The sequence below is a fragment of the Salminus brasiliensis genome, chromosome 19 (assembly GCF_030463535.1).
Source record: "Salminus brasiliensis chromosome 19, fSalBra1.hap2, whole genome shotgun sequence".
Taxonomy (NCBI): domain Eukaryota; kingdom Metazoa; phylum Chordata; class Actinopteri; order Characiformes; family Bryconidae; genus Salminus; species Salminus brasiliensis.
In genome coordinates this window covers 27,585,276-27,610,305 of record NC_132896.1, presented here as the reverse complement: position 1 = coordinate 27,610,305, position 25,030 = coordinate 27,585,276, and the positions used below count along the sequence as shown (strand labels likewise).

Genomic DNA, 25,030 nt, shown 5'->3' with positions numbered 1-25,030 from the left:
TATTAGGAAATTCAGGTCTAAGCTGGGTTTCCCAACAACAGAATTATTCCTAATAATTACTATTTAAGGAATGTTTTATTTCTGACTTGGCAGTTCTCCTTTTTACAATTGCAAAGAGAGTACGTACATTATGGTTGGCAGGCCTGCCGGTTGTTCAGTGCTGGCTTCCGCCTCTTTCTATTTATAATCAGTTCTTCTGTAAAATTTTATTGGTCTTCCAGATCTCAACTTGATCTCAACCATTCCTGTCAACTGCCATTTCTTAATTCCACTACAAACTGAGTATGTTCTATCGTGATTGCTTGTTAGTTAGTTAGCCAATGTAAGCTTAAGCATCTGGCCTTCATTTTGTGAGACTTAACTTAACCCTAAATTAACTTAAAGTGAATGGGCCATATCTTACACCCCACCAACATTTTCAATATTTTAAATGGCAACAGTGCTTGTGGATATATCTACGCTGTTGGGCGTGGTGGTCTTGAATAGACGTGTGTTTAGGTACATTTCTGGCATTTTGCTATTTTGGCAACAGAAAACACAGGTGCGCCACTGACTGAAAACAACCTAGGCAGACGTGCATTGCTATCTTGGCAGTGAACTGTCAATACAGGCGCGTGCCCAATGCACATACACACATACACATACAAAAAAATTGTCAAACATCAGGCAATTCATTTAATACTTTGTACACCTTTGTACTTGATTTTGTATTTTGAGAAATTATAATATGATATGAGTAAATCTTAGAGAGGGTAAGACTTGCTGAGAGTTATGGCATGTGTACCAAGTCTGAAAGTTGAAATATGGAGTTAGGGTTCTAGTAGTGAACCTTATGAACTCTAGCCAGAATGCACACCAGTAATTCTGCTGAAAAAAATAGCATCAGTTAATTTACACAAACAATTTAGTACTCTTTCCAATCTTGTTCCAGAGCAGCTGTCATAAGATAATATCAACTAGGTAGACATTTGAGTCGGCATGATCATCATCATTTTCTAATTTACCATGTTCACCAGCTGTATTAGTAACAAAACAGTGCCGCGCTTGAGGCATTTGCTAAATATGTCATGAAATGCCAAAGCCATTAGTGAAAGGAAACAACAAAACTGGTACCCCGACCCAGCTCCTGGGAATCTGCTCTCCTGCAGAGTTTACCTCCAAACCGAACCTCCAAACACACCTGATCCAGCCAGACATGGCCTTTAGGGGGATTTGACTGCTGGATGCAGGTGTGGTAAATGAAACTCCACAGGAGAACTGATTTACAGGCAGGGCCTGCAAATGACCCGCTGCACAACACTGTGCTGGATGATTGTGGGGGCAAACCGAACTCTACCAGACAGAAGCAGACCACACAGGCTATACTATGCCTAATTATGTAACATTAGACTTTTCATTTCTAATGCAGCACTCCAGATTCTTTTCTGATCATGTTGCCTATAATGGAACATTCAGCCACATAATATCCTTTTGACTGTGTCCCTGAACAAGCCAAACCAGCTCAACCCAGCTCAGCTATGCTGAGGGTCAAACACAGGAAACCTGCTCATTTCCCCTCTTCCTCTGGGTGGGACATGTGTTGTATGTAGGTGCACGAGTGCAGTGTGTGTGTGTGTGTGTGTATGTCTGCATGTCTAGGTAAGAGGAAAGAACAAAGTGACCACATAATTTCTGCTTATTATATAATACTGCATGTGTGAGAATATGATGTGTGTGGGTGGGTGTGGGTAGGACAGGCAGGATAACTGGAACAGAGCATTAAAAGGTCTGGCTGTAAAGTATAGGCAATGCTTACTTGCTGACTGAGTAAAATTAACATGATTAAAATATGCTAATTCATATTTTACATATTTTATTTGTATGCGATCACCTGGCACATTTTAATCATGTATATTAGAAATGCAGGACATCTATAGTCAATAATAAACCTAGATGACATGTGTAGATTAAGTCTGATGGTTTTGGACAGTAAATACAATGAGTAATGCCTACATACAGCTGCAGTCACACTAGGCCATTTATCATTGGCCAAATTACATTCATTTCAATAGGATTTGGCACAATTTCTTAAAGTCCAGTTCAACTTTGGTGCCTGCTCAGGCCGCACTGACCTTTGAAGAGCCCAGAACAGAGAAAATACTAATGCTAACTGTGTCTAAGCACAACCATGTCTTCCCTAGTGGCTCTATATAAAGTAAAAATTAACTTTGTGTTTTTACTGTTTATGGTAGCTGCGTTAGCCAGCCTGCTAAGTTTGCTTACACGCAGAATGATTTGAGGTTGTTTTGTGACCCTGAACCAAATGGAAATACAATAAAAATGTCTATTTCAGATATTTAGTTCGGTTTATAGCTTCAATAGCTAATGCTTCAAGTGGGCTGCTGTGGTGTAAAGAAACCAGACAGGTTAGGCATGCAGACTGAATATCCATTTCTTCTTCTGGACTCAAGGATTGTAATGGGAAAACATCCCTGCGTTATGAGCCCTTAAGTCTTCTAGTGACATTCTCCATGTTCTGTTTCATGTTTATTAGATCAACCCCATTTTATGAGCATCTAAAAACCATTATGGACCACCTTGCATGAGCTGGCTCCATCTGAGCTTCTGCATCCAGGAAGCCTCTCTGAAGAGTGTTCTCCACATCTTCATAAATCAGACACCTAAAACATTGCCCAGAAGCTCCAAAATGCAAATGTTTGGCCTTCTCCTGCAGTTCAGAGACCAAGGACTGGGCCAGAGCCTAAGCTTGGGACAAAACACAACTCATCTAACCCCTATATTTAAGAACCAGCCAACAGATCAAAGAACATTGTAGTTTCCTCCCTAAAAACTAGAGCCATGCATGAAACACGAGGAACGCTCCAGGCCTCAGCAGGAGGCAGACGGATGACTTTGAAATAAGGATTCTAGGTAATACTAAGCTTTCTTTGCTGCTGTTATTCTCCACTGAGGTTCGGCAGTGCCAGAGCATTACTGGAGTTGTCATATTGCAAAGCCAGCAGTCTGGCCTACAGTCAGGGTTCAATACTGGTAGCAAGTAAAGGGATGAGGCAAATAGGCAATGGGTCATTCAACACTAGGGTAACCATTGCAGTTGTCAGAAGTTCCAGAGGAAAATAAGGCATTGGAAAAGAAAGGTCTGGCCGTTTTATGGCCTAATTTTGACAACCTCATGTTAACAGGTAATGAAGTCTTTGCTGTAAAAGTAGTGAAGCTAGGCTAAAGGCTAATGCAGCCAACTGGCTACAATCTCCCCAACTAGCAAACCGCACACCATGCAGACTGGAGACAGACAGACAGGACAGTAATAATACCAAATGTTCCTGTTACTGTGCTAAAAACAAAGCCATGCTACACTACGTGGCTCCTGTGAGCCGCTGCAGTGACAGAAACCAACCAAAGAAAGCAGAACCCTTCCTTCAGTTTCCCACAAGCTTACCGTAAAAAAAGGAAAAGGCAGTAAAATAAAGAGAGGTAAAATAACAGGGTGGTAAATATACTTGTAAAACTGCATCTGAGCATTTGTTGCTCTAACCAGTCAGTAAGTCACATACTTACTATTAATACTCCAGAACAACCTAAAATGACCAAATGAATGCATTCTATGGCACCTTTAAGAACCAAAACCTCAGCATAACTATTAGAAAATTTGTGTCAGACATCAGGCAATTCAATTATTAATTGACACCTTTGTACTTGATTTTGTATTTTGAGAAATTATAATTATAGTCCCGCATTCAATATGACTAAATCTTAGAGAGGGTAAGACTTGCTGAGAGTTATGGCATGTGTACCAAGTCTGTATGTTGAAATGTGGAGTTAGGGTTCTAGTAGTGAACCTTATAAACTCTTATGCTTGTTGAATATCAAAATTAGCCACAATGTAGAAGTTGTTAGAACAGGGTAATATGGTAGGATGTGGGGGATGAGGGGGATATGGTGCACCTTAGATCACTGGTGGTACTTTCATGATGGGGCTTCCCTGCATCGTTCAGCAGTGTGGGTGAGGTGGTCTTTGGGGAAATGCTGCATTTGTCAGTTTCTTCTCCGCTCTCCACAGTCGTTTCAGGGCTTTCATTGGGGGAGGCCAGGTTCTGAATGGGTGAACGTGATGCAAGGCATCCCTGCTCCTCCTCCTCTGGATCTTCATCGTCTGTCTGCTCTGGCTCCTGGCTTTCTGGAGAAGGAGGGGATGGGCTGTCTTTGGGGTGGGGGGCTCTATTTTGAGGGGGTTCGGGTAAAGGGTCAGTGGTGTCACCAAGAGGAGGGTCAGTTATTGAGTAATAGTCTTCAGACAGGTGGTTTTTAGAGGCTGAATCTACATAGTGAGGGTCTACGCTGGTTACTGAAGGGGCTGATTCTAGAGCAAGGCAATGACTTTCACTACACCACACAAGCACAAGACGCAGTGGTCAAGCAGTCACAATGCAACCATACAAGGGTCAGAAAAGGGCCACAAAATGTTACAAACCAACAACAGCAACAAAGGGAAAGCAGAAGGAGTTGGAGGAGAAGAAAAAACAGTCAAAACTGAGCAAATGTGGCTGTACCAGATCACTACGCCATACACAAACAGCCATAGACAAACACACATGACTGAAAACACACACAAGTTCAAACCACAACTGTATATTAAGGGTTACAAGTGCATGTTGAGATGACCTTGGTTATTCAATTGTGTACCTCATTTACACATGAATAAACACATTAACAACACAAATGCAGAAATCTAATAGATGAGCTTTTTATTATTTATAGGGATGAGGAAAAGGGGGCATCTGTGTTTTTATTTATATATTTAAATTTGTATTTATAATTCAAATAGTTTTCAAAGTCTGCCACAGCCAGATTAATACTGCATTTTATGGTTTTACGTTATAACATTTTATGTTATTGGACTTTCATTGTATACTTAGATACACACCTAATAATCATTACTGAGAATTATCCTATACATAGCCTATACACTTAGGATGTATCCTATCCTATACCTCATCTCATACAGTTCAATACCAGCTGCTGCTCTCATGTAAATCGCTGCTGTCCGATGAAAAACATGCACCTCCATTTTTGTCCAGTTTTTCATTTTCTTCATTGTTTAAACCCTGTAGCTGCTCGGTACAATGTGTAAATAGCTCTGAAGGAATAGACCAATGGAAATGGTCAAACTTACTCTAGATTCTTATATAAGAGCATTGTTGCCTTCTCCTGTAAAGTCACCACTTTGGAGATATGTGTTCTTCACTGGACTGTACTGTCTCTCTACACTGCTACTTACGTTGACTCTACTCATTTTCATTCAAAGGAAATGATTCGATATGGGATCGACAGATGGATCGATATTTAATGATAGCCAAGATTTCCATTTAATCCAAATGAATATCAAAGCAATTCAAATTTAACTTTTTTATAACTGAAGTTGGAGAACAGTCTTCGGAGAGGCTTCCTGGACGCAGAAGCTTAGAGGAAGCCAGCTCATGCAAGGTGGTCCATGATGGGTTTTGGATGCTTATAAAATGGGGTTGATCTAATGAATCTTGAAACTGAACATAAGGGAAAATGTCACTACAAGACACATTGAAAAAACTGGATGTTCCTTTGTTCCTTTGGAGGAACTAAGACTCTGGCCTAAACAACTTATAAGTCACTGTATCATCACAGAAGTCTGACTGTTATGCTCAGGTGTGCTGATATAGTGAATAGTAGTGATGGTAAGAATAATAATAGTAATGATAATGGTTAATGGTAATAACAGTTATGGTAATAATAATAGCATCATTTAGAGTCCATGTAAACCGTGATGTAGTCTGTAATGAGTGGTATGCAACTAGTCCGGGGCACGTAGCAATAGATCCCGATGGTCAAACCGTCCATAAGTGTCAATATCTATCCATTCAGTTAATAGTGGGATCATACAGCTGACCTTAAACTGCTATTTTCATATCAAATCAAATAATATGTAATATTGTAAATATCTGTGAAACATTTGCTGGCAGTAAGATATCTATGTATTATTTATATATTATGTATTTATTATTTGTGGTATTAAGATGCAAATCTTTAGTTACAGCAGTATCCAATACTGCTATTCAATATTAGTAACATTTTTCTCTATGTAAATTACCCAAAGATTTTAGCACCCCCAGCTCAACAGGAGCTTTGCATGTCCCTGATTGAATGTATAGTTTATTCATGTGGAAATGATGGTGGAACATTTTGAAAGGACACACCCAAGACCACAGCTTTTAGGACACAACTGTGTCTGACATCTTTTTTTATCTGCGTTCATACCCTCAGTTTCATGACCGGTAGGGGGGATCGGCACTGACCGGCTTTCAAGCTTTCAGTCAATTAACGTCCACATCTGGTCTCCATCATCCACTCCCCTCATTCCACTACTGTACTAAATCAACAGTGTGACTGAAAAAGGAAGAGAAAGTCCTCCACACTTTTCTTTTCTTAAGTCTCCACCACGGTGCCAAGCACTTAACATATTCCCGAGCTGTTTCCCCCGTGGAACCATTGGCTGGTTTCTGGTGATGTCAAGTGTGCTCTGTTGAGTTTGGCAATGGTTAAGGGTGTTGGGAAAGTGTGTGAGAGACAGGCCATCCCAAAACACTTTTCCCAAATGCTCTGGCGGATGATGTGCACCCTTAGTTTTTATTTTGTCGGAATGTTTTTGCCAGAAGCTGAAGCCCTGGGTAAAAGAAGCTATGTATTGCTATGGCTGGGAAACACGAGGCACGGGTCCTGTAATAAACAAGTAGGGCTTTCTTTTCTCACATAATAAACATTAACAGCCTGATAGTGACTGCTAGCAGTGACGTATTGCCCTTATACCCATTAAATAAACAAATGATCTTAAATGTACGTTAAGGCACTGGACTATAATCTCTATAATCCCTATAATCTGCACTCTTAAAATTCTGGTGCTGTAAAGATTCTGTAAAGAACATTTACCTGACATTCTTATCCAGAGCCAGCTACATTAGAATCATGTTGCACAAGTGGTGTGAATGTTGAGTTAGGAGTCTTTTTGGTGTAGCATGGTGTAGCTTGCCCAGTCTGGGAATCAAACATGGGGGAGGTGATGTTGTAACCCACTATGCTAAACCAACCACAGCTTTAGATATCAGTTTTATATAGAATCTGTATGGCTAGGGTGAAAAACCAGCTGCATGTGGTTCTGAAGAAGCAACAGAACATGAGAGGGAGTGTGTAAAGGCAAATAACATCATGGTAATGAGGCTAAGACCTGCTCACACTCTTTTTCAGAATCTGATCTAACAGCTGAGGGTCAAATTAGGTGTTAAAGGTGTCCATATTTTGTTTGAGCCCAAAGTAAGACAGAAGATTCAACTATTAATCGTTTGCTGTTTTTTTCAGTGTCAAATCAACCAATTGCTCAACAATGGTATTTGGGAGGAGAATAGAAATAGCTTGAGAAATAGCTATGAAATAGCTTGATATGGTAAAAAAACTGTGCTAGTGATAAGAATGTTTCCTAACCAATCAGATTGCAACACCTAGTTTTATATAGCACCACTAATAATTTTCCTCCCCAATTTTAGCTAGCTAATAACCCAAGCCACTCGTCACTCTACCCCCAATCAGTTGTAATGTTCCCGACACTGAGGCCCACAGCCTATTTTTTCAAACTGCTGCCGAACGGCTAGCAGACTTCTGTGGCCTCCAGCTTCACATTGAAGTGTTTTGGGGATGAATCACCCAATTGCAAGGTCAACCATTCTTGGGTCATAGTGACAGTGCTTTAGTCCGATGGACCGCTCAGAGCCCTTTGAGCAACATTTCACTTTCGTTTTTGCGAATCTGTTCAAAGCTTTGGCTTGATATGTGATAAGCATCATCTCCTATGTCTTGAGATGGCATAGCAGTAGCATTCGATATGGGTATCAGATTGATATCAGCAGAAAATGCTGGATTGTGAATAAAAAAAATGAATGAATGCTCTAGCCTGAAACAGCACACACTCACACTGTGTGACATCATTTAAGCTGTTTTTGTACTTGTGGGGCAAAGGGACTTCAGTTACAAATGTTAAAGTTCAGCAGATAAAGGGCTATTAAACCATCTTTAGATACACTACAGCTACATCATCCAATGCTTCCTCATACATTAAGAGTATTTGCTACAGCAAGGCTTTCTACTAGATTACAGGGCTTTGAGGTGAGAATCTGAATGCATTCATCCACATGAGCATTGGTGAGGGCAACAGCAAAACAAACGAAATGGCTGAATTACCAGTACATCAACACACCGCAGAGCTGTCCTGTACCACCACCATTTTCCTCTGAAACTCTAGAAGGTCATTGGAAAAAATAAAACCATCTTGTGCAGTGTGAAAGAAAGTGCAAGAGAGATCAAGGCAATCCAGCAGCTAACCTGAAAGGTCGTTCTCCTCCTATAGGGGAGGTGGCATTGCTCCAGCTCTTTCGGTTGTCCTCGCGGTCAGTGCGCTGCCGCCGCAGTGGCGTGGGCATGTAAGCTGTCTGGTTGCTCTTGTTGGGCAGGTACTGGTTAAAGGGCAAGGCAGTGCGTGGCTCGCTGCACGAGGTTCGCCGCGCCAGCATGTCGTCCCGCCGCATGTCCGGAAGCTTCCTGTGGGGAACGTCACACTCCGAGTCGCTGCCACGGCCTGCGGGACGAAATTACACACTAAGTGAACACCACCTAAAAATGGCAGGTCAGTCAGCATCATGCACATGTGGTTCTGTTAGCTGTTCCTGTTAGACTAGCATTGTGGTTAAGGGACACGTTTACAGATATATAATGATATACCCCCTCTGGTCACTTTATTAGTGTTGGCCATCCTCTATCTGCTCATTAGGAGAGATTTCTGACCACAGACTTGTGCTGGGCTAGATATTTTTGGTTGGTGGACCACTTTCAACCTAGCAGTGGCAAAAGCCCTGAGGTGTGCAGAAACTCCTGCAACACTGCAGTGTCCGATACACTCAAACCAGTGCCATATGCGCTACCGTGACATAAAACCTCTAAAAATAAAGGGGTTCTTTCCGCTCATGCCAAGAACCATTTTTGGTTCCATAAAGGAGTATTTTTGTTATAAAGGTTTTTTACCAACTTAAAAGTTATTTTACAAAAATGATTCTTTATTGAACCAAAAACGCTCTTCTTCTATGGCATAGTTCAAAGAACGAGTTTACCATGTCTAAGTGCTACAGCTATGCAAAGAATATTCTACCATCCTGTATAACACACCATATGTCCAAATACTTGTGGACACCCCTTGTAATGAACACCTTCAGCTACTTTAAGTTGCACCCACTGCTGACACAGATGTGCAAATGTACACACACAGCTTGTCTAGTCCCTTTGAAGAAGTATCGCCAATATAATAGGACTCTCTGGGGCAGATAAGCATGAGCCTATTGGCACCGTGCTGCCTAATGCAGGCATGGGATAGACGGGTATAAAGCATTTCCAATCCCAGCATTGAGCTGCAGGACAGTGGAACTGTGTTGGGGGGTTTGGGGAGCAGTTGGAGGGGTTTGGGGATGCGGTGGGGTGGTGATTATCATGCCGACCTCACATAACAGAATGCAGAATGCAACCAAATCCTCATAGCAATGCTCCAAAATCTAGTAGAAAGACGTCCTACCCTGGAAAGTAGAGACAGTTACTCCCAACAAAAGCAGGATAAACTCATGTTAAGACTCTTGATTTCAGAAGAAACAATAAATTAGCAGATGTCCCAATACTATTATGTCCCAATACCATATAGTGCATTTCTAGTATGTCCAAATCAATTATTTGGTTCAGATTATCATCATCTGGGTTTGAGTGAGGCAATTCTTACATCACACCTAGAGCTACACCATTCAATCACCATCCATTGAAAGCTCATCCTCAAATGAACTTCACGTTCAGACTGGCCAGCAGAAAAAAACAGACGAAAACCTCTGCTTCACAGCTGCAATGATGCTCAATCTTCCATGTACAGGACAACTGGGGTCAACAGCCTCGTTTCTAAAGATCTGCTTCTTCATCGTTCGTCTCAAAACATTTTTTAGCAAGGTGCTCCCCACATGTGACTTTAGCCATAGTCTTTTGCTACATTCCACACGACTCAACCTTTACCTTGCACTGCTATGATTGATGATGCCAGACTAAAAAAGATCTAAAGATATCAGTGATCAAACTCAGGTGAAGCAATAGAGAATCAGAGGAGAGGAGAGGAGAGGAGAGGAGAGGAGACAAAACGAGAAACAAAGAGAAGAGAAACGAAACAGAGAGGATAAGAAATAAGAAACAGAGAAGAGACGAGCAGAGAAATAGAGAGCAGAAATAGAGAAGTAATGAGAGGAAATGACAAGCAATGAGAAACAAAGAGAAGAAACAAGAAACAAAGAAAATAGTAATAGAGAAGAGAAGAGAAGAGAAGAGAAGAGAGAGAAGTAATGAGGTGACAAGAAAAAAGAAGAGAAATAGAGAAGAGACGCAATGAAGAGACAAGAAGCAACAAGAAACAAAGAGAAGAGAAGAAACAAGAAGAGGAGAAGCAATGAGAGGAGAGGAGACAAGAAGAAATGACAAACAAAAATAAAAAAAACATGGGATGAGAAGAGATATAAAAAGAGAAACATTGAGAAGACAAGATAAGAAGAGAAGAGAAGAGAAAAGAAGAGAATTAAATAAAAGAGAAAAGAAGAGAAGAGAAGAGAAGAAAAGAGACAAGAAAAGAAGAGAAGAGAATAGAACAGAACAGAAGAAAAGAGAAGAGAAGAGAAGAGAAGAGAAGAGAAGAAAAGAAAAGAGAAGAAAAGAGAAGAGAAGAGAAGAGAAGAAAAGAGAAGAAAAGAGAAGAGAAGAAAAGAAAAGAAGAGAAGAAAAGAGAAGAGAAGAAAAGAGAAGAGAAGAAAATAAAAGAGAACAGAAGAGAAGAGAAGTGAAGAAAAGAGAAGAAAAGAAAAGAAAAGAAAAGAAGAGAAGAAAAGAAAAGAGAAGAAACGAGAAGAGAAGAGAAGAGAAAAGAAGAGAAGAAAACAGAAAAGAAGAAAATAAAATAAAAGAGAAGAGAAGAAGAAAAGAAAAGAAAAAAAAGAAAAGAAAAGAGAAGAGAAGAGAAGAGAAGAGAAGAAAAGGAAAGAGAAGAGAAGAGAAGGAAAGAGAAGAGAAGAGAAGGAAAGAGAAGAGAATAAAAGAGAAGAGAAGAAAATAAAATAAAAGAGAAGAGAAGAGAAGAGAAGAGAAAAAAATAACAGAGAAGAGAAGAGAATAAAATAAAATAAAAGAGAAGAGAAGAAAAGGAAAGAAAAGAAAAGAGAAGAAAAGAGAAGAGAAGAAAAGAAAAGAAAAGAAAAGAAAAGAAAAGAAAAGAAAAGAGAAGAGATGAGAAGAGAAGAAAAGAGAAGAGAATAAAAGAGAAGAGATGAGAAGAGAAGAAAAGAGAAGAGAAGAGAAAAAAAAGAAGAGAAGAGAATAAAAGAGAAGAGAAGAGAAGAAAAGAGAATAAAAGAGAAGAGATGAGAAGAGAAGAAAAGAGAAGAGAAGAGAAGAAAAGAGAAGAGAAGAGAAAAAAAAGAAGAGAAGAGAAGAAAAGAGAAGAGAAGAGAAGAGAAGAGAAGACATGAAACTAAAGCTTGAACTCTCCCAGCAGGACCATCTCTTGATCTGCAGTGAGTTGTTCTCCTCATTCCTCCATAATAGAAGACAAAACATCCCACAGCTGGCATCTAGTATCTCTTGGTTGACGGGACCCAATTGGCTCCAGTTGCCTAATTACTGTTTGGGTAAGTGCAGCCTCAAAGCAGAGACGGTCAGCAGAAACACAGGGATTGTGGAGCTTGGGGTCAGCGAGGGCCAGCTCTGCTTTGAGTAAACACTTCATCAGTTGCTCATTTATGTATTTAAAAGGCCTTCATAGGACACTGCAGGCTGACGTCCAATCAGTGAAGAGCAGCAGAACTCCAAATAGACTTTACAGATTCATGCTCATGTGACAGACCTGGTCATAGTCAGTGATAGTGATACAGATTTCATTTAGTATACATCTCATCAGACAAGTTATTCAAAAGTTTGGAATTACTTGAAAAACTTTGTAATTTTGAACCAAAGGTTTTGCAGTTTCTATAGATCTTCTGCTGTTAGCCTTGGGTTCCTTCTTACCTCATCAGTCCTGGAGTTTCTCCTTTTATAGACAATTTATCTAACCGTATATAGATGTACACCTAGGTCTTTCGCAATGCCATTTTCAGCTTCATGCATCTCTATAAGATAAGATAAGATAAGATTATCCTTTATTAGGAATTCAACTATAGCGCCTCTTCTGGGGTTTTCTACAAGTTAACATCAAGGCTTGTCTCACACTAACCAATCTTTCTTAAAAAACACAGATTTGTCAGTAAACCAGCTGTGTGTGTTTATTTAAATGAGCAAAGAACCTGTGAATCATTTACAATTACAGCATTTAGCTGACGCTCCTATCCAGAGTGACTTAAAAGGGTCCTCATATTACAGAGGACAGTGTATTGTTAGGAGTCTTGCCCAAGGACTCTTATTGGTGTAGCACAGCATAGTCACCCAGACCAGGAATCAAACCCCTGTCTCCCACGTGGTATGGTAGTTCACCGGCAGGTAGAGGTGTTATCTATTGCTCCACACCAACCACTACTAGACTAGACTTAGTAATTAACGCAGAGGTCCAGATAATTCCAAAAAGTTCACTCCGGCAACTGTGCAGGACTAGACTTAGGCCCTATCTAGGAAATGGCTATGTCTGATCTTTTCTCTGATGTGTACCACAGTAGACACAATTATACATTACACAACATTCTCACAAACAACAAGCATTTTTGACCAAATCAATTCCCTCACAGTCTGTTATGTACATTCTGCTGATGAAAACCACAACCCGTCTCCGGCGCCTCCTGTAAAACCTTAACTACTCACAGTGGTGTGTTCCACAGCAATCAGCAGCCTACTGTGCTAACTTCTGGTCAGACTGGCATTATAAAACACTCCATATTCGCCCAAGTTATAATTACGTCTCTATTTCTCCTTTCAGACCCGCACATAAATATCTATCACAGCTGTTTATGAGTCTTCCTCGTTTTTATTAAACATTTACAAAGCCAACATATGTAAAATGACACGGCTACACATGTCATGTTTGCCTGGGTAATGGATTTGGGCAATGTTTACAGTTTAAATGAAGCTGGATTGCAGGCACTCCCAGTTAGGACTACTATAAAAGAAGGCTGATGTTACTGTACAAAGAGGCTACAGATTATTCATTAGTGCAGGAGACACCAGTGAGAACATAAGATTTTATAGTGAGAATATATACTGTAGCATGAGAACACATTTTTTAAAACTCCAGTACATGCTGGTACATACACACATACAGACACACAGATGATCCCCAGTCAAAACACAGCAAAATGAAGCACCATCCATGTCCTTAAGACATTCTCCCTTCAACTGCTACTGAATAACACTGTGTGAAGGGTTACGTGTGAAGTTATTCGTATGCAGACAGTAAACACACCTCTGATGGTCTGAGAAGGTAAATGAACACAATACAATGAGTCCAAATGTTTCCGGACACCCCGATCTTTTTTTTTCTTTTTCCCCCCATACGCTATCCCCCCATCGTACAGAATGTCCCCGTCACCAGTGAGGGCGGACTAGCACATGCCATCTCCGGCGGGTGCACAGTCAAGCCACTCCTTTTTCAAACAACGCACCAGCCTGCAGATGCCAGTGACGAAGCGAGGGGAGGGAGAGCGCCATCTACCCACCCTAGAGAGAGCAAGGCCAATTGTGCTCTTTTGGGGCCTTGGCTGCCAAAGGCTAGCAGCATGACTGGGATTCGAACCAGCAATCTTTCGATCGTGATGACCACCCGGGATCCTGGACACCCCTTCTCATGCACCTATTGCTGACACAGATGCACACACACACACAGCTTGTCTAGTCCCTGCAGGGAAGCATGGTCAACCGGATTTTCTCATAGTGGACACAAAAACAAAAGTTTTTATTAATATTGCAGATTTTCTGTAGGTCTGTAGGTACGTGCTGTTACCCTTGAGTTCTTTCTCACCTCTTTCAGGATTGCCCATTGTGCTATTGGTATATATGACTCTTTGGAGCAGATAAACCTTTTGACTAATGCCTTATGCCAGGCACGGGCCAGAAGGGTATAAAGCTTCTAGAGCAATATAGAGCAATGCTGAGTGAAATGCCAGTGGACTGCCAGTGGCCCACTATCCTCTTGCTATCAGGGTCATTTCGCTCACAGTAATTAGCTGACTGAAGCCTAGGATGACCACAGCTTTAGAGTCAAAATAGAGCAAATAGAGCATCTGCACAGTTTGCCCATTTGTTGTTGTTTTGTTGTGAATTTGATTGTAGACAGAATCTATATTTATATAAAAACATTAACATTAATTTAAACACATGTATTACAAAAGGGCTTGTTTCTGCCCTCATATACTTGGGGTAAAGCACTGCCTTACTTCAGTTTTCACTTGAAAACTAGGTACGGACTATTCTCTCTGTTCTGGAGAGCCTCACACAGTGTGGTTTCTTTGAACTGCTACATTAGCTTTAATGCACATACAGCTTCAAGCTCTTTGTGGTAAGCGTCTGTCTGGCTATTGCAGCGTCTGACTGGATAGGCTAACTCCGACTGACCCTGGATGCCCTGTCGTTTAGAGAAGAGTGATCTATGGCTCTCCTTTCCTCTGTTGAAAACAGAAAGCAAAAACTCAAATTCTCATTTTTCCAGGAGGTCAGTGACTCTGAGGAATATTAGAGTGACGGCAATTTGGTCAGCGGACAAGGAATCAGGGTTTTACTGCAGTGTGTGTGTGTGTGTGTTAACATTTGGGAGCCGAGCCTCATTGGCTTTAACTGTTCCGACTCAGCAATTAAATTCCCAGCTTCATTCAGCCCAAGGGTGCAGTAGATTCACATTACTGCAGGTCTTTAAAACCATTAATGGGGTGAGAGAGTAAAAGTGTGTGTTTGTGTGGACTGTGTAGATTAGGAGTCTCTATCACATGCAATATGAATTCCCTTCCGTTACCAAACCAGCAAGACACAAGTATTAACACAGCAATCAACCTGCATCTACATCATCTACTGATCTCTCAACAACATCCTTTATGTCCTCTCAGTCTCTGTCCGCCCTCTTCCACTCTGTCTCTCTCTCTCTAATTTATATTCTTATGAAATAAGAGGCCTGTAACCCATGGCAACGGGCCTCTGATCAACAGAAACATTTGGTCTGGGTTGAGCTCACAGCAGAAACCACAGCACAGATATCAATACCAGATACCAGAGTGTTGGGTCCATGCCTGGCTATACTGTACAATGTCACGAGCAAAATCTACACGGGACAAAGCTGTTAATTTATACCAGACGACTCGTCATCTGTGTGCGAACCAGTATGAGGTTATGGGTTATAACAGATGGGAGGGGCAACAGGGCATGCGGGGCAGTCGCTTCCTGAGTCGCGGCTTGAGCTTGAGCAGGTTGCTTAGACTCAAAGAGAAGGTGGAGTCATGTTAGCCATGGGATTGGTCAGGGGTATGCTGTTGTAAACCTGACCCACATTTAGAACTGCCCACTCTATATTGAGAGGAGAGCAATACTGGTGAAATACAACAGACATATTTTAGAATTTGGGACGATACTCATAAGACATACTTTGTACATTTACACTGGGGTCTCAGAGGAGCCTGATTAACTTCATTAGAAAGACGCTTTAACGCTTTTGAGAACCTGGGTCTGGATCAGTAGGCTGCTCTGTACTCTGATCATTCTCACTTTCAGTGTGTGTTTCACTGTTGTTTTACTGGGAAATAAGAGTCACTACAGACGAAAGGGGATCCGTGGCACACAGCAAAAATGGGCTTTTACAAATGGCCTTTTACACAGACATTCAAGTACTGCATGTTCCTTTGAGTGCTGCTCACATGAGCCACACTCTTGCCACATGTGCCTACGTAAAAGGTCCCATAGCTAACACAATGCTAACACACTGCCACGTTCTGGCTCAAAATGTGATATGAGCTACGCTCTAGATGAGAACTGTGGCTTTCTAGGTTGTAAAAAAACATATATTATAGTTTTTAAACCATTCCGCTATGTGTTCAGTAACCCTTAACATTTAATGGATGTTTCAAAAGCCTCATTTGTCTCAAAGGTGACAGGACTGTTATCTGTACTAGCAAAAACAGCAGAGCTGTGTACTCCTGCAGCAAATTACACGCTGATTTGGGATTAACTTCATGTTTGGCTCAGAGGGAACATAAATGTTATTGGGTCAAAACCCACCCAATCTCAGCTCCAGCTGCTGTAACTCCTCAGTGCCTTCTGGAAATGAGCCACCTCAAACTGGAACATGATCCAATCAGCTCTGTGCAACTGAAGCAGCAAGAAAACACTGGAGTTGCTGCACTGAGGCATGTAAACATTAGTTAAAGGGTTTTGGGTCACCCTGTGTAGTCACACAACATAAGCCCTGTCCTCCCATAGTGGATAGTGCTAATTCAAGGCTAACTGACGCCTGGAATATATAAATAGTTAACTACGTTATTTTAGCTACGCAGTTGTTTGTCAGACTACTAAAAGTTACCAAGACAGGAGATTTAATGGTCTGAGGTGACCCCTGTACACTGTAGGGAGGTATAAGAATGTCTGGTGTCCAGTGAAGTGTGGAGCAAGGCCACAAATCCAAAAATGCAATTTTTGATCCCAGTCCATCTCTAATGGCCGGCTTCATTCAGCTAGCCCTTCAGTACTGCATCTGTGTGCCAAACAGCCTAAACAAAGCTGCTGTGTTTTATCTAGGCTAGACAGAGTGTGTGTGTGTATGTGTGTTTGTGTCAGTTTAGAGTCGGAGCTCACCATCGCTGGAGCCGCGGGCGAGCAGGCCGTCGGGAGAGGGGGTGTGGCGTGAGCGAGAGCCGATGGAGTCCAGGCTGTCGAAGGAGTCGTCCCGCGCGTGCCTCGGCGGCGACAAAGACTCGCTGCGCTCCGACTCCCAGCAGTCAATGTAACCACTGTCCCTGATACTGCGCTTAGGACTGTCCCAGTCCTCCCCCTCCTGGAACAAACACACACACAAAGATACACAGACTCATTACTGTTATTCATATTTTACTATATATTCAATTTACAGAATTCATTCATTACATCATTTGTCTTCTTTCCCATTCTGGACAGCGTTGTGGTGGGTTTGGAGACTACCTGGCATCATTGGGCACAAGGAAGGAATATACCCTGGACAGGACGCCAGTCCATTCGATTTATAAACATATTTATAAATCGTTTATACATTATAAATGTTATGAATACTATTAATACTAACAACTTGGTTGACGATTTCAAAATTTGAATGAATGACCAGTTAATGGTTAACAAAAATATGCACAACATCACCAAAAATTATGATAATATCATAATAAAACACTCTCTCCTACATCATGTTCAAAAGTATCCAGAAACCCATTGCTGGTAAATTCAGCTCATTTAAAGTTCACTCATTGCTAATTCAAGGTGCACCAGCACTCTGAGTCTCAGAGTAAAAAAACGTCCACCTTGGTCATTTGTTTCCTCTTGTAAAACGACCCATTTTTACATTCAGAGGAAATATGATCTCTGGTGACGAAGTATAGACTACAGGTGACTCCTGGTGACTGCTGACTCAACTGAGAATTGACTCACAGGGGAGAGTCGACTCTTCAAATCCTACATTACTGTGACAAAGCAAAAATAACAAAACTGTAAAAGGTTTTTATTTTTATAAAATATATATATATATATATATATATATATATATATATATATATATATACATATATATGTATATATTATCATCTTAATTTACACCTACACCTAAGATTAAACTAGCCTTACCCTACACCCTAAATACACCTACACCTAACCTTAAGCCATATTCCAAACTTAACCACACTGAAATTATTTCTCCAGTAATTTTGTTCCAGTCATTTTTTTCTTGATGGGTAAAGTTTCTGGACTTAAACAATCAACCTATATGCTCATTTATATATCAGACCATGTTCACTGACCACATATAACTTGTGTAACCTCCATAGAAAAGCACTGAAAATGGGAATTGGAAAAGAAAGACATGCCCTGGAGAAGCCAATGTTTAGCATGCCCAATTACGCAAACCTCAGCTAGAGCATTAGGACGTGGAACTGCATTCTCTGGAGTGATTGAGCATCATTAGCTGCCTTTGAATGGGTTGGAGTGATGTTTGTGATGCTCTCATGGTTAAATACAATCAGATGCTTGCAGCAATGTTCCAATATCTAGTGTAAAAGGCTGTAAAGACTGTTACTACAGCAGAGGGGCAGGAAACTACCATACGGATGCTCGTGACATATATAGGTCTAAACCTCAAAACACTCCAATAATGAAATGTTAGCCTTTCAAAGTCAGTCAGTGTAGACACACTGTTTCATGTGGACTTATTTCGTAACTGGATCAAATGACTCATATCTGGGCAGAAGTGACCCCTGTTATGACCATCCCGGGAGCCCATGAAGTTGTTTCATAACCGCCCCACCACTCCCTTTCCATACTTTCCATCTTTCCTAGTATCACTCTATCCCCTTCTTCACTATGGTTCTGTTCCTGCTCTTCTCTGCTGTTCTCCTCCCTTATATTAAAAATCATATAACTCAGTCTAAAGAACATGAACCTAATAAATATATATTATTTTCTTATGGCTTAGCTTATCCTAGCTGCTACATTGTACACAAGAATACTTAGATATTTAAGATAATCCTAAATATACATAATGTTTCTACATAAATTATTCAAGGCCAAGCAAAAAAAGTGAAATCTTAAAGAGCACTAAATGATCACACTTACCTTAAATAGAGAAACCTCAAGCACACATTAATAACATGTGAATAAAATGAATAAGCAAATAAATAATATAAAAAACAAATAAATACATTATATCAGATTATGAGTTTAAACACAGCAAACATGATGATTTTAATAAACTAAACTAATCCCCAGTAATGCCACAGCCATCCAAGGCCAGATGTCTCATAGAGCATAATTGACCTCGCTTCTCCTGGGTTGGTAGGATTCATCACTCAGCGATGCTGGCCGGACATTTTTCTGTGGCGCAATCTCACAGTAATCTCTCGCTGTCTGGTAGACCGTGTATAGGAGGATGTGAAGGCTCTGTTGGCTGACCCTCATGCTGGAGGTCCGGCAGCACAATGGCTCTCTTTGACTACTCTCACTGCAAGGGACATTCCTCTCTCTGCCCATATCGACACTGCCATAACACACACACACACACACTCATAGACACGCCCCTGACAGGGACCCCCGACAGAAAGCGCACTACCCGTCCAATTGTGGGAATAATCTAAAAAGTGAGACTGTAAACAAGCCAGTTGCTGCCGTTTTTGGTCTAACAGTGTCTGGCCTAGAGCTGCGATTGGTGCAATTACAGAGCGAGATGAGTCAGCTGTTTCAGTTTTTTTCCCCCTACATGCTTCTGCTGTGTCACCAAAACAAGCCGGCCTTTCATTAGTCCTGAAGCACTGAGGTGATCGACACTGGGGGGCTGGGAGAAAGGAGAGGCTGTTTAAGGCGTCCACACAGTATAAGTGTACACAGATGGAGAATCACTTCTCTGACAGAGAAAGAGAGAGAGAGAGAGAGAGAGAGAGACTGACAGAGAGAAAGACGTGGACAGACATGTGACAAGACAGAGAAATAAAGCCTAGCCTAGTGACATCATGCCTTTAGCGGCTGCTGAATGTTGAATGCAGTGCATGTGTGACTGACAGCAGCAGTAAAACCCAACCATAAAAACAGCTTGGCTGTGTTGAGCTCTGGCTGTTGATAAGCATGTATCTCTGCAGGCCATCAAATGTCTGTCACTTTAAGCATGCCTTCTTTGTCAGTTTGCAACATCTTGGAACATCTGAGAAAAGCCTTACACTAGAAATAACCCCAAATAGCACCCATGTCCTACCTTTGTGGCAACAGCAGAGATGCACTGAAATGGGAATCAAGGGCTGATGCCATTAAACAATACACTGCATGTCCAAATGTTTGTGGACACCCCTTCTAATGGATGCATTCAGCTTCTTTACGTGGCACCCATTGCTGACACACAGATGCAAATGCAAATGCATGGCAAACATAGCTTGTCTAGTCCCTTTAGAGATGTACTACCATTAAAATAGGACTTTCTGGAGCAGATAAACATGAACCTAACGTCAGGTGTGGGCTAGAGGGGTATAACCCCCCCCTCAGAATTGAGCTGTGGAGCAGTGAATGTTCTCTGGAATGATGGATGGTGCTCCATCCAAAATTTTTGGGATGAACTAGGGAGTTGGGGATGAGGTGGGGTGGTGATCATCCAACATCCTGTCCTCACTAACATTCAAATCCTCACAGCAGTTCTCTGAAATACAGTAGAAAGCTTTCTTCCCTGGACAGTAGAGACAGTTACTCAACAATACACTTGATTTTGGATGAACCAATGAATGAGCAGGTGTCCCAATACTTTTGTCCACAATAATCCAGCTCAAATCCAGATTTTGGTGGTAGCTAGGTTCAGATGGTTTAAACTGGTATTTGAAGGTCAAGGTGGTTGAAAAGCTGGTCATGCAGGTAAAAACTCATCCAGCAAATTGGTTTACCAGCTTATGTATCAGCGTATGATGACAACTTGACCAAGCTGCTCTTCAAGCTGGTTATACTGGTTCACTAATTTGGTAAGACTGGTTGAGGAGCTGGATCAGGTGGACCAGCATGGTCATGGTGGTCAACAAGCTTTGTTAGGTTGGTCATGCTGTTAAACCAGCCACATTTTGAGCAGTTTGAGATGTTTTTTTATTGTTGTTTCGTGTGTATTTACAAAGATTTGATTGGTGACTGTCTATGCCCAGTGTTTATTAACAACTCTAGCCTAGCATCTCCCGTTCTCCATCAGGGGTCAGTGATCAGTCATGCTAATTTTCCTTTTTGCAGATCTATTCCTTTAACTATAGCTTGGTGTGCCAAAGCACAGCATCATTGTGTCTGTAAGTGTGTATGGGTCTACGAGCATGCATACGTGTGTGCTTCACCATCGTCCTGCAAAGGGTTCAGCAAAGTGTGCATGAGCTCATCTCTGGAGAGCGAGAGCCACTCTCTTCCACTAATGACTCCAACATTGCAGCGAAATGGGGTTGGAGGGACTTGCTTCTACAAATCACAAGAGACCACTCAGCCTGAGCTCCAGTGTCCTGCCTCATACTCAACCTTACACAGCTCCACCATGACCACAGTGACCACTCTCTATAAAAATCACAAGTTCCCATGTGTCCATTCTGAGAAAATCAGCAACTCAAAGCTCTATAAAGATCCATTCGGAGAAATGATAAAATGACAGAAGCAAGCGATGATAATACACTATAAATGGAAGTCTGTTTTCCAGATGACAAAAAGAAGCTTCTCACTCCTCTGAAAGAAGTCAAGAGCTCTATAAATGAACCCCTTGAACCAAAAAACCATTATCCAGCAATTAAACCTTGAGTTAAGAGCAATAGAGTGCTCCAAGCCATTTCCTATCATGGTGTAGATCATCAAGGTGCTGTTGGTCCTCTGTATGCCATCAAAACAGCTCACTCTGCAAGACTTCACGATGTTACAGCAAACCCATTAGTTCCTGTAAGTTCCTGTAAGAACTTAGAGTTCTAGCACATCCCACAGGTAAACAGCACACATGTACCAGGTCGTTAATGACATAAAAGTGGGAGATATTCGTTCATTGCTCCATGGTCCAGTTCCAGATGCTCATGTCTATGTTGTGGGCACTTTCTATGGTGGCCAGGGGTCAGCAGTCTGCAACTATACAGCTTCATCGTTAAACTTTTCGGTGAATTTTGATGTATTACACCTTCTGTGAGCATAGAATTCACTGAAGTCTGGTTTATGGTCAGTCCTTCTTCAGACCACTGTTCGCTTACAGATGCTAAAGTCTTCTGCTGTTATATTTTGGTTCATCAAATTTGCTCAGGTCCATACACCTGCCCCTTTCTCCCATATCCAACAGATTGGCACGACTAACTGGCTATTCAGTTAATAGCATATGTCCCAGACCTTCATATGTGGCATTGCTATGAGAGTATCAGCATGATTTGCTTTATCTATGATATTTTGGTGTATAACCATGTAATAAACCCATTAAAAGGGTTTTATTTGAAAACAGTGATTCCAAACTATTGACTGGTTGATTGACAGAGCTGTAGAACACTGAGACTGATACATCTGTCTTGTATGAGATCCACAGTAAAGTGTTGTAATTGCTTCAGTAGTAGTGTGTTTACCTTTCGCATCTGTGACAGCAGCCCCTCAAACTCGTGCAGGTCCAGAGTGGGCCCGTTGTAACTGGCACTGCTATTGGCTGCCCGGCCTAACCAATAGATGGTGATCAGAACCTGGAAAGAGCACAAAAGCAGATATTTAGTAATGTCATTCTTTCATTTTATGAAGAATCTGAGCTGTGAAAGTGAACATTTAGTGCTAAGTGACCTCTTCATTTGAGCTTTTCTGAAAACCTTCATCTGCTCAACACTTATAAGTTAAGCTTTTCACACTGCTGTTAAACACCTGGCCAGCAACGTCAATACACAAAGCTATTTGTTGGAATGCAGGTGGTAATGTCAGGTGAGCAAAAATTCATGTCAGCACAACACCGACTGCCAGCGTCAATTCGGCACAGAATACTAACGTCAGCTGCCCGTTGATATTTTGATGATTTTATGTGATGTTAAGTAATCAAAATTCAACGTCTCCCAAACATCACATAGCAACGTCATATTGGCTTAAAATAAAAACAGCTGCAATATAATGGAGCCTAAAACCCAATGTCTGCTAAACATTGTAATGGTAATGTCCACTCAACATGAAATTCACGATTCTAGATGAGATGTTGTTGTCACGGTGCAAAGTAACCTAAATTCAACGTTTGTCTACAGTTGCACACCATCATTAAGGACCAAGGGAGCAAGTTCAGTGGCAGGTTGCTGTCACAGAGCTGCTCTACAGACAAACTCAGGAGATCCTTTGTTCCGAGAGCCATCAGACTCTTCAGCGCTTCCCAGTGGGGCCAGAAGATGGAGGAGTTACTCTTATGTCTTATGTTAAATCATAATCTGTACTATTTACACTTTACTGTACGGATGTACATCTGTACTCCCAGACACTACAGACACTTTACTTTACTTAAATCGTCTACATTTACATAAATCATCAAATTTAATTCATCTTTTTTATTTTTTACATTTATTCTATTTATTGTTATTTTTGTAATTATTGTATTGTATTACTGTGCTGTATTGTGCAATTGCTACTGGCTGCTAAATGTCCTTCGGGATCAATAAAGGTTATCTATTAATTTATGTCTCTAATCGGAGAATTTTTTATTTTTTGACAGGCACGTGACTTTGGGTGCGTTTACACTTGCATTTTATGTAGCTTGACCTTAGCCAGATCAGTGTTAAGGTGACTTTGATTTAGTTTTAGTCTTTTTTAGTCTTTGTCTTTGCCAGGTGTTTGCCAATACACCCTGCCCTACTGTCGAGGCCTAGGGAGTGAAAAATAGCTGAGGGGAAGAACACACTATATTATGCAGCTGCATTCTGTGCAGCTGTGTTCCTATGCTAACCATACACTAAAGTCTGATACTCTCTTGCATTTAAAGACAATGTGTCATTCCTCACAGATGTGACTCTTGCAGAGTCACTTTTTTCAAGACTGCAACTAGATCCCTTTTGAGATTATTTCCCATCATGCTCCTGATAAAATTGTAGGTTTGTAGAAGAGAAGCTGTTGAACAATAGAGCAGAAACAGAAGCAGATTTGGACCACAGCTGTCATTGTGTGTACAGTGGTTTGTTTAGGACTGCCCCAAAAAGTAAAAAAGACGCTGCAGAATATGCTTTGCTGCTTCCAGTTTGGTGCTGGAGAGAGCTCACCACTGTTATTCACATTGTCCACGTCACAATGTGCATAAGCCAACAAGTTATTAACAATAACTGTTTATATCAGAAGAAAAAAGACCACCATCCTGACCATTATACCAAACAATCAAGACTCTCTGATTTTATATAGACACTAGACATTTGTCTGCAACATTGAAATCTCGAGTTTTTAAGGCTAACAAACAGAATCACAGTGACAGATCAAAGCCCAGTGTGTTTGCCTGTACCAGCAGAAGCCCCATTTAAACAACACTCTCAATTCAAGCTTGAACAGATCTGTATGTTTAGCCAAGCAACTCGTCTCGGATCATTTACCGAAACGCATACAAACAAGACCAAAACTGAGTCCGATTAGCATCAAAAAGATCAGACGCACAACAATCTGATCTGACCGCATGTCTAAGGGCTGACACTGTCACGAGCATCACAAACAAAGAGCTAAAGAGGCTGTTTTCATTTTGTTGTCACCACCTCAATCCATCACGATTACTCCTCCCACAACAAAGGAGGGTTTGTTCCGATGTGGAGAGCAGTTTACAGTGTTCTTGCACTCGGTTCACACACACACACACACACACTAACATAAACACACACACAGAGCGAGTGCACAATCAGCTGTGATTCAACCGGCCACAAGTCAAGGTGTCTGGATGCTGAAGTGTTTCACTGTCATACATAATATAGTCTCTGTGGTGTGTGTGTAGGGTGGGCTTCTGTTCAAACAAGACAAGCCCTTCTTTGAGGCAGCATCATAAACAACCAGGATAGAGGCCAGAGGACAGCTGTCGACCACAGGTTGCTAGAAAACCTCCAATACTATTTTGACAAAAGTACTGGGACACTCATTAATTGTTCCTTCTGAAATCAAGAGAATAAAATAGTTTATCTAGCTTTTGTTAGAGTAACTGTTTCTACTGTCCAGGGAAGAAAGGCTTCCTACTAGATTTTTGGAGCACTGCTGAGAAGATTCGATAAGAGCGTTGGTGAGGTCAGGATGTTGGATGTTGGAT

The 25,030-nt window shown here is 41.2% G+C and overlaps 1 protein-coding gene across 8 annotated transcripts in view; it reads right to left on the bottom strand.

Annotated features, from left to right (window-relative positions):
* limch1b (LIM and calponin homology domains 1b) overlaps positions 1 to 25,030 on the bottom strand; it is a 143,851-nt gene that overhangs the window by 33,383 nt on the left and 85,438 nt on the right. For all 8 annotated transcript variants that reach the window (XM_072663690.1, XM_072663687.1, XM_072663691.1 and 5 more), the window contains exons 6-8: positions 22,365 to 22,475; positions 16,897 to 17,095; positions 8,404 to 8,656 (exon numbers count right to left, since the gene is read on the bottom strand). In XM_072663690.1, coding sequence (XP_072519791.1) covers positions 8,404 to 8,656; positions 16,897 to 17,095; positions 22,365 to 22,475 — 563 coding nt within the window. The remainder of the gene's footprint in view (positions 1 to 8,403; positions 8,657 to 16,896; positions 17,096 to 22,364; positions 22,476 to 25,030) is intronic.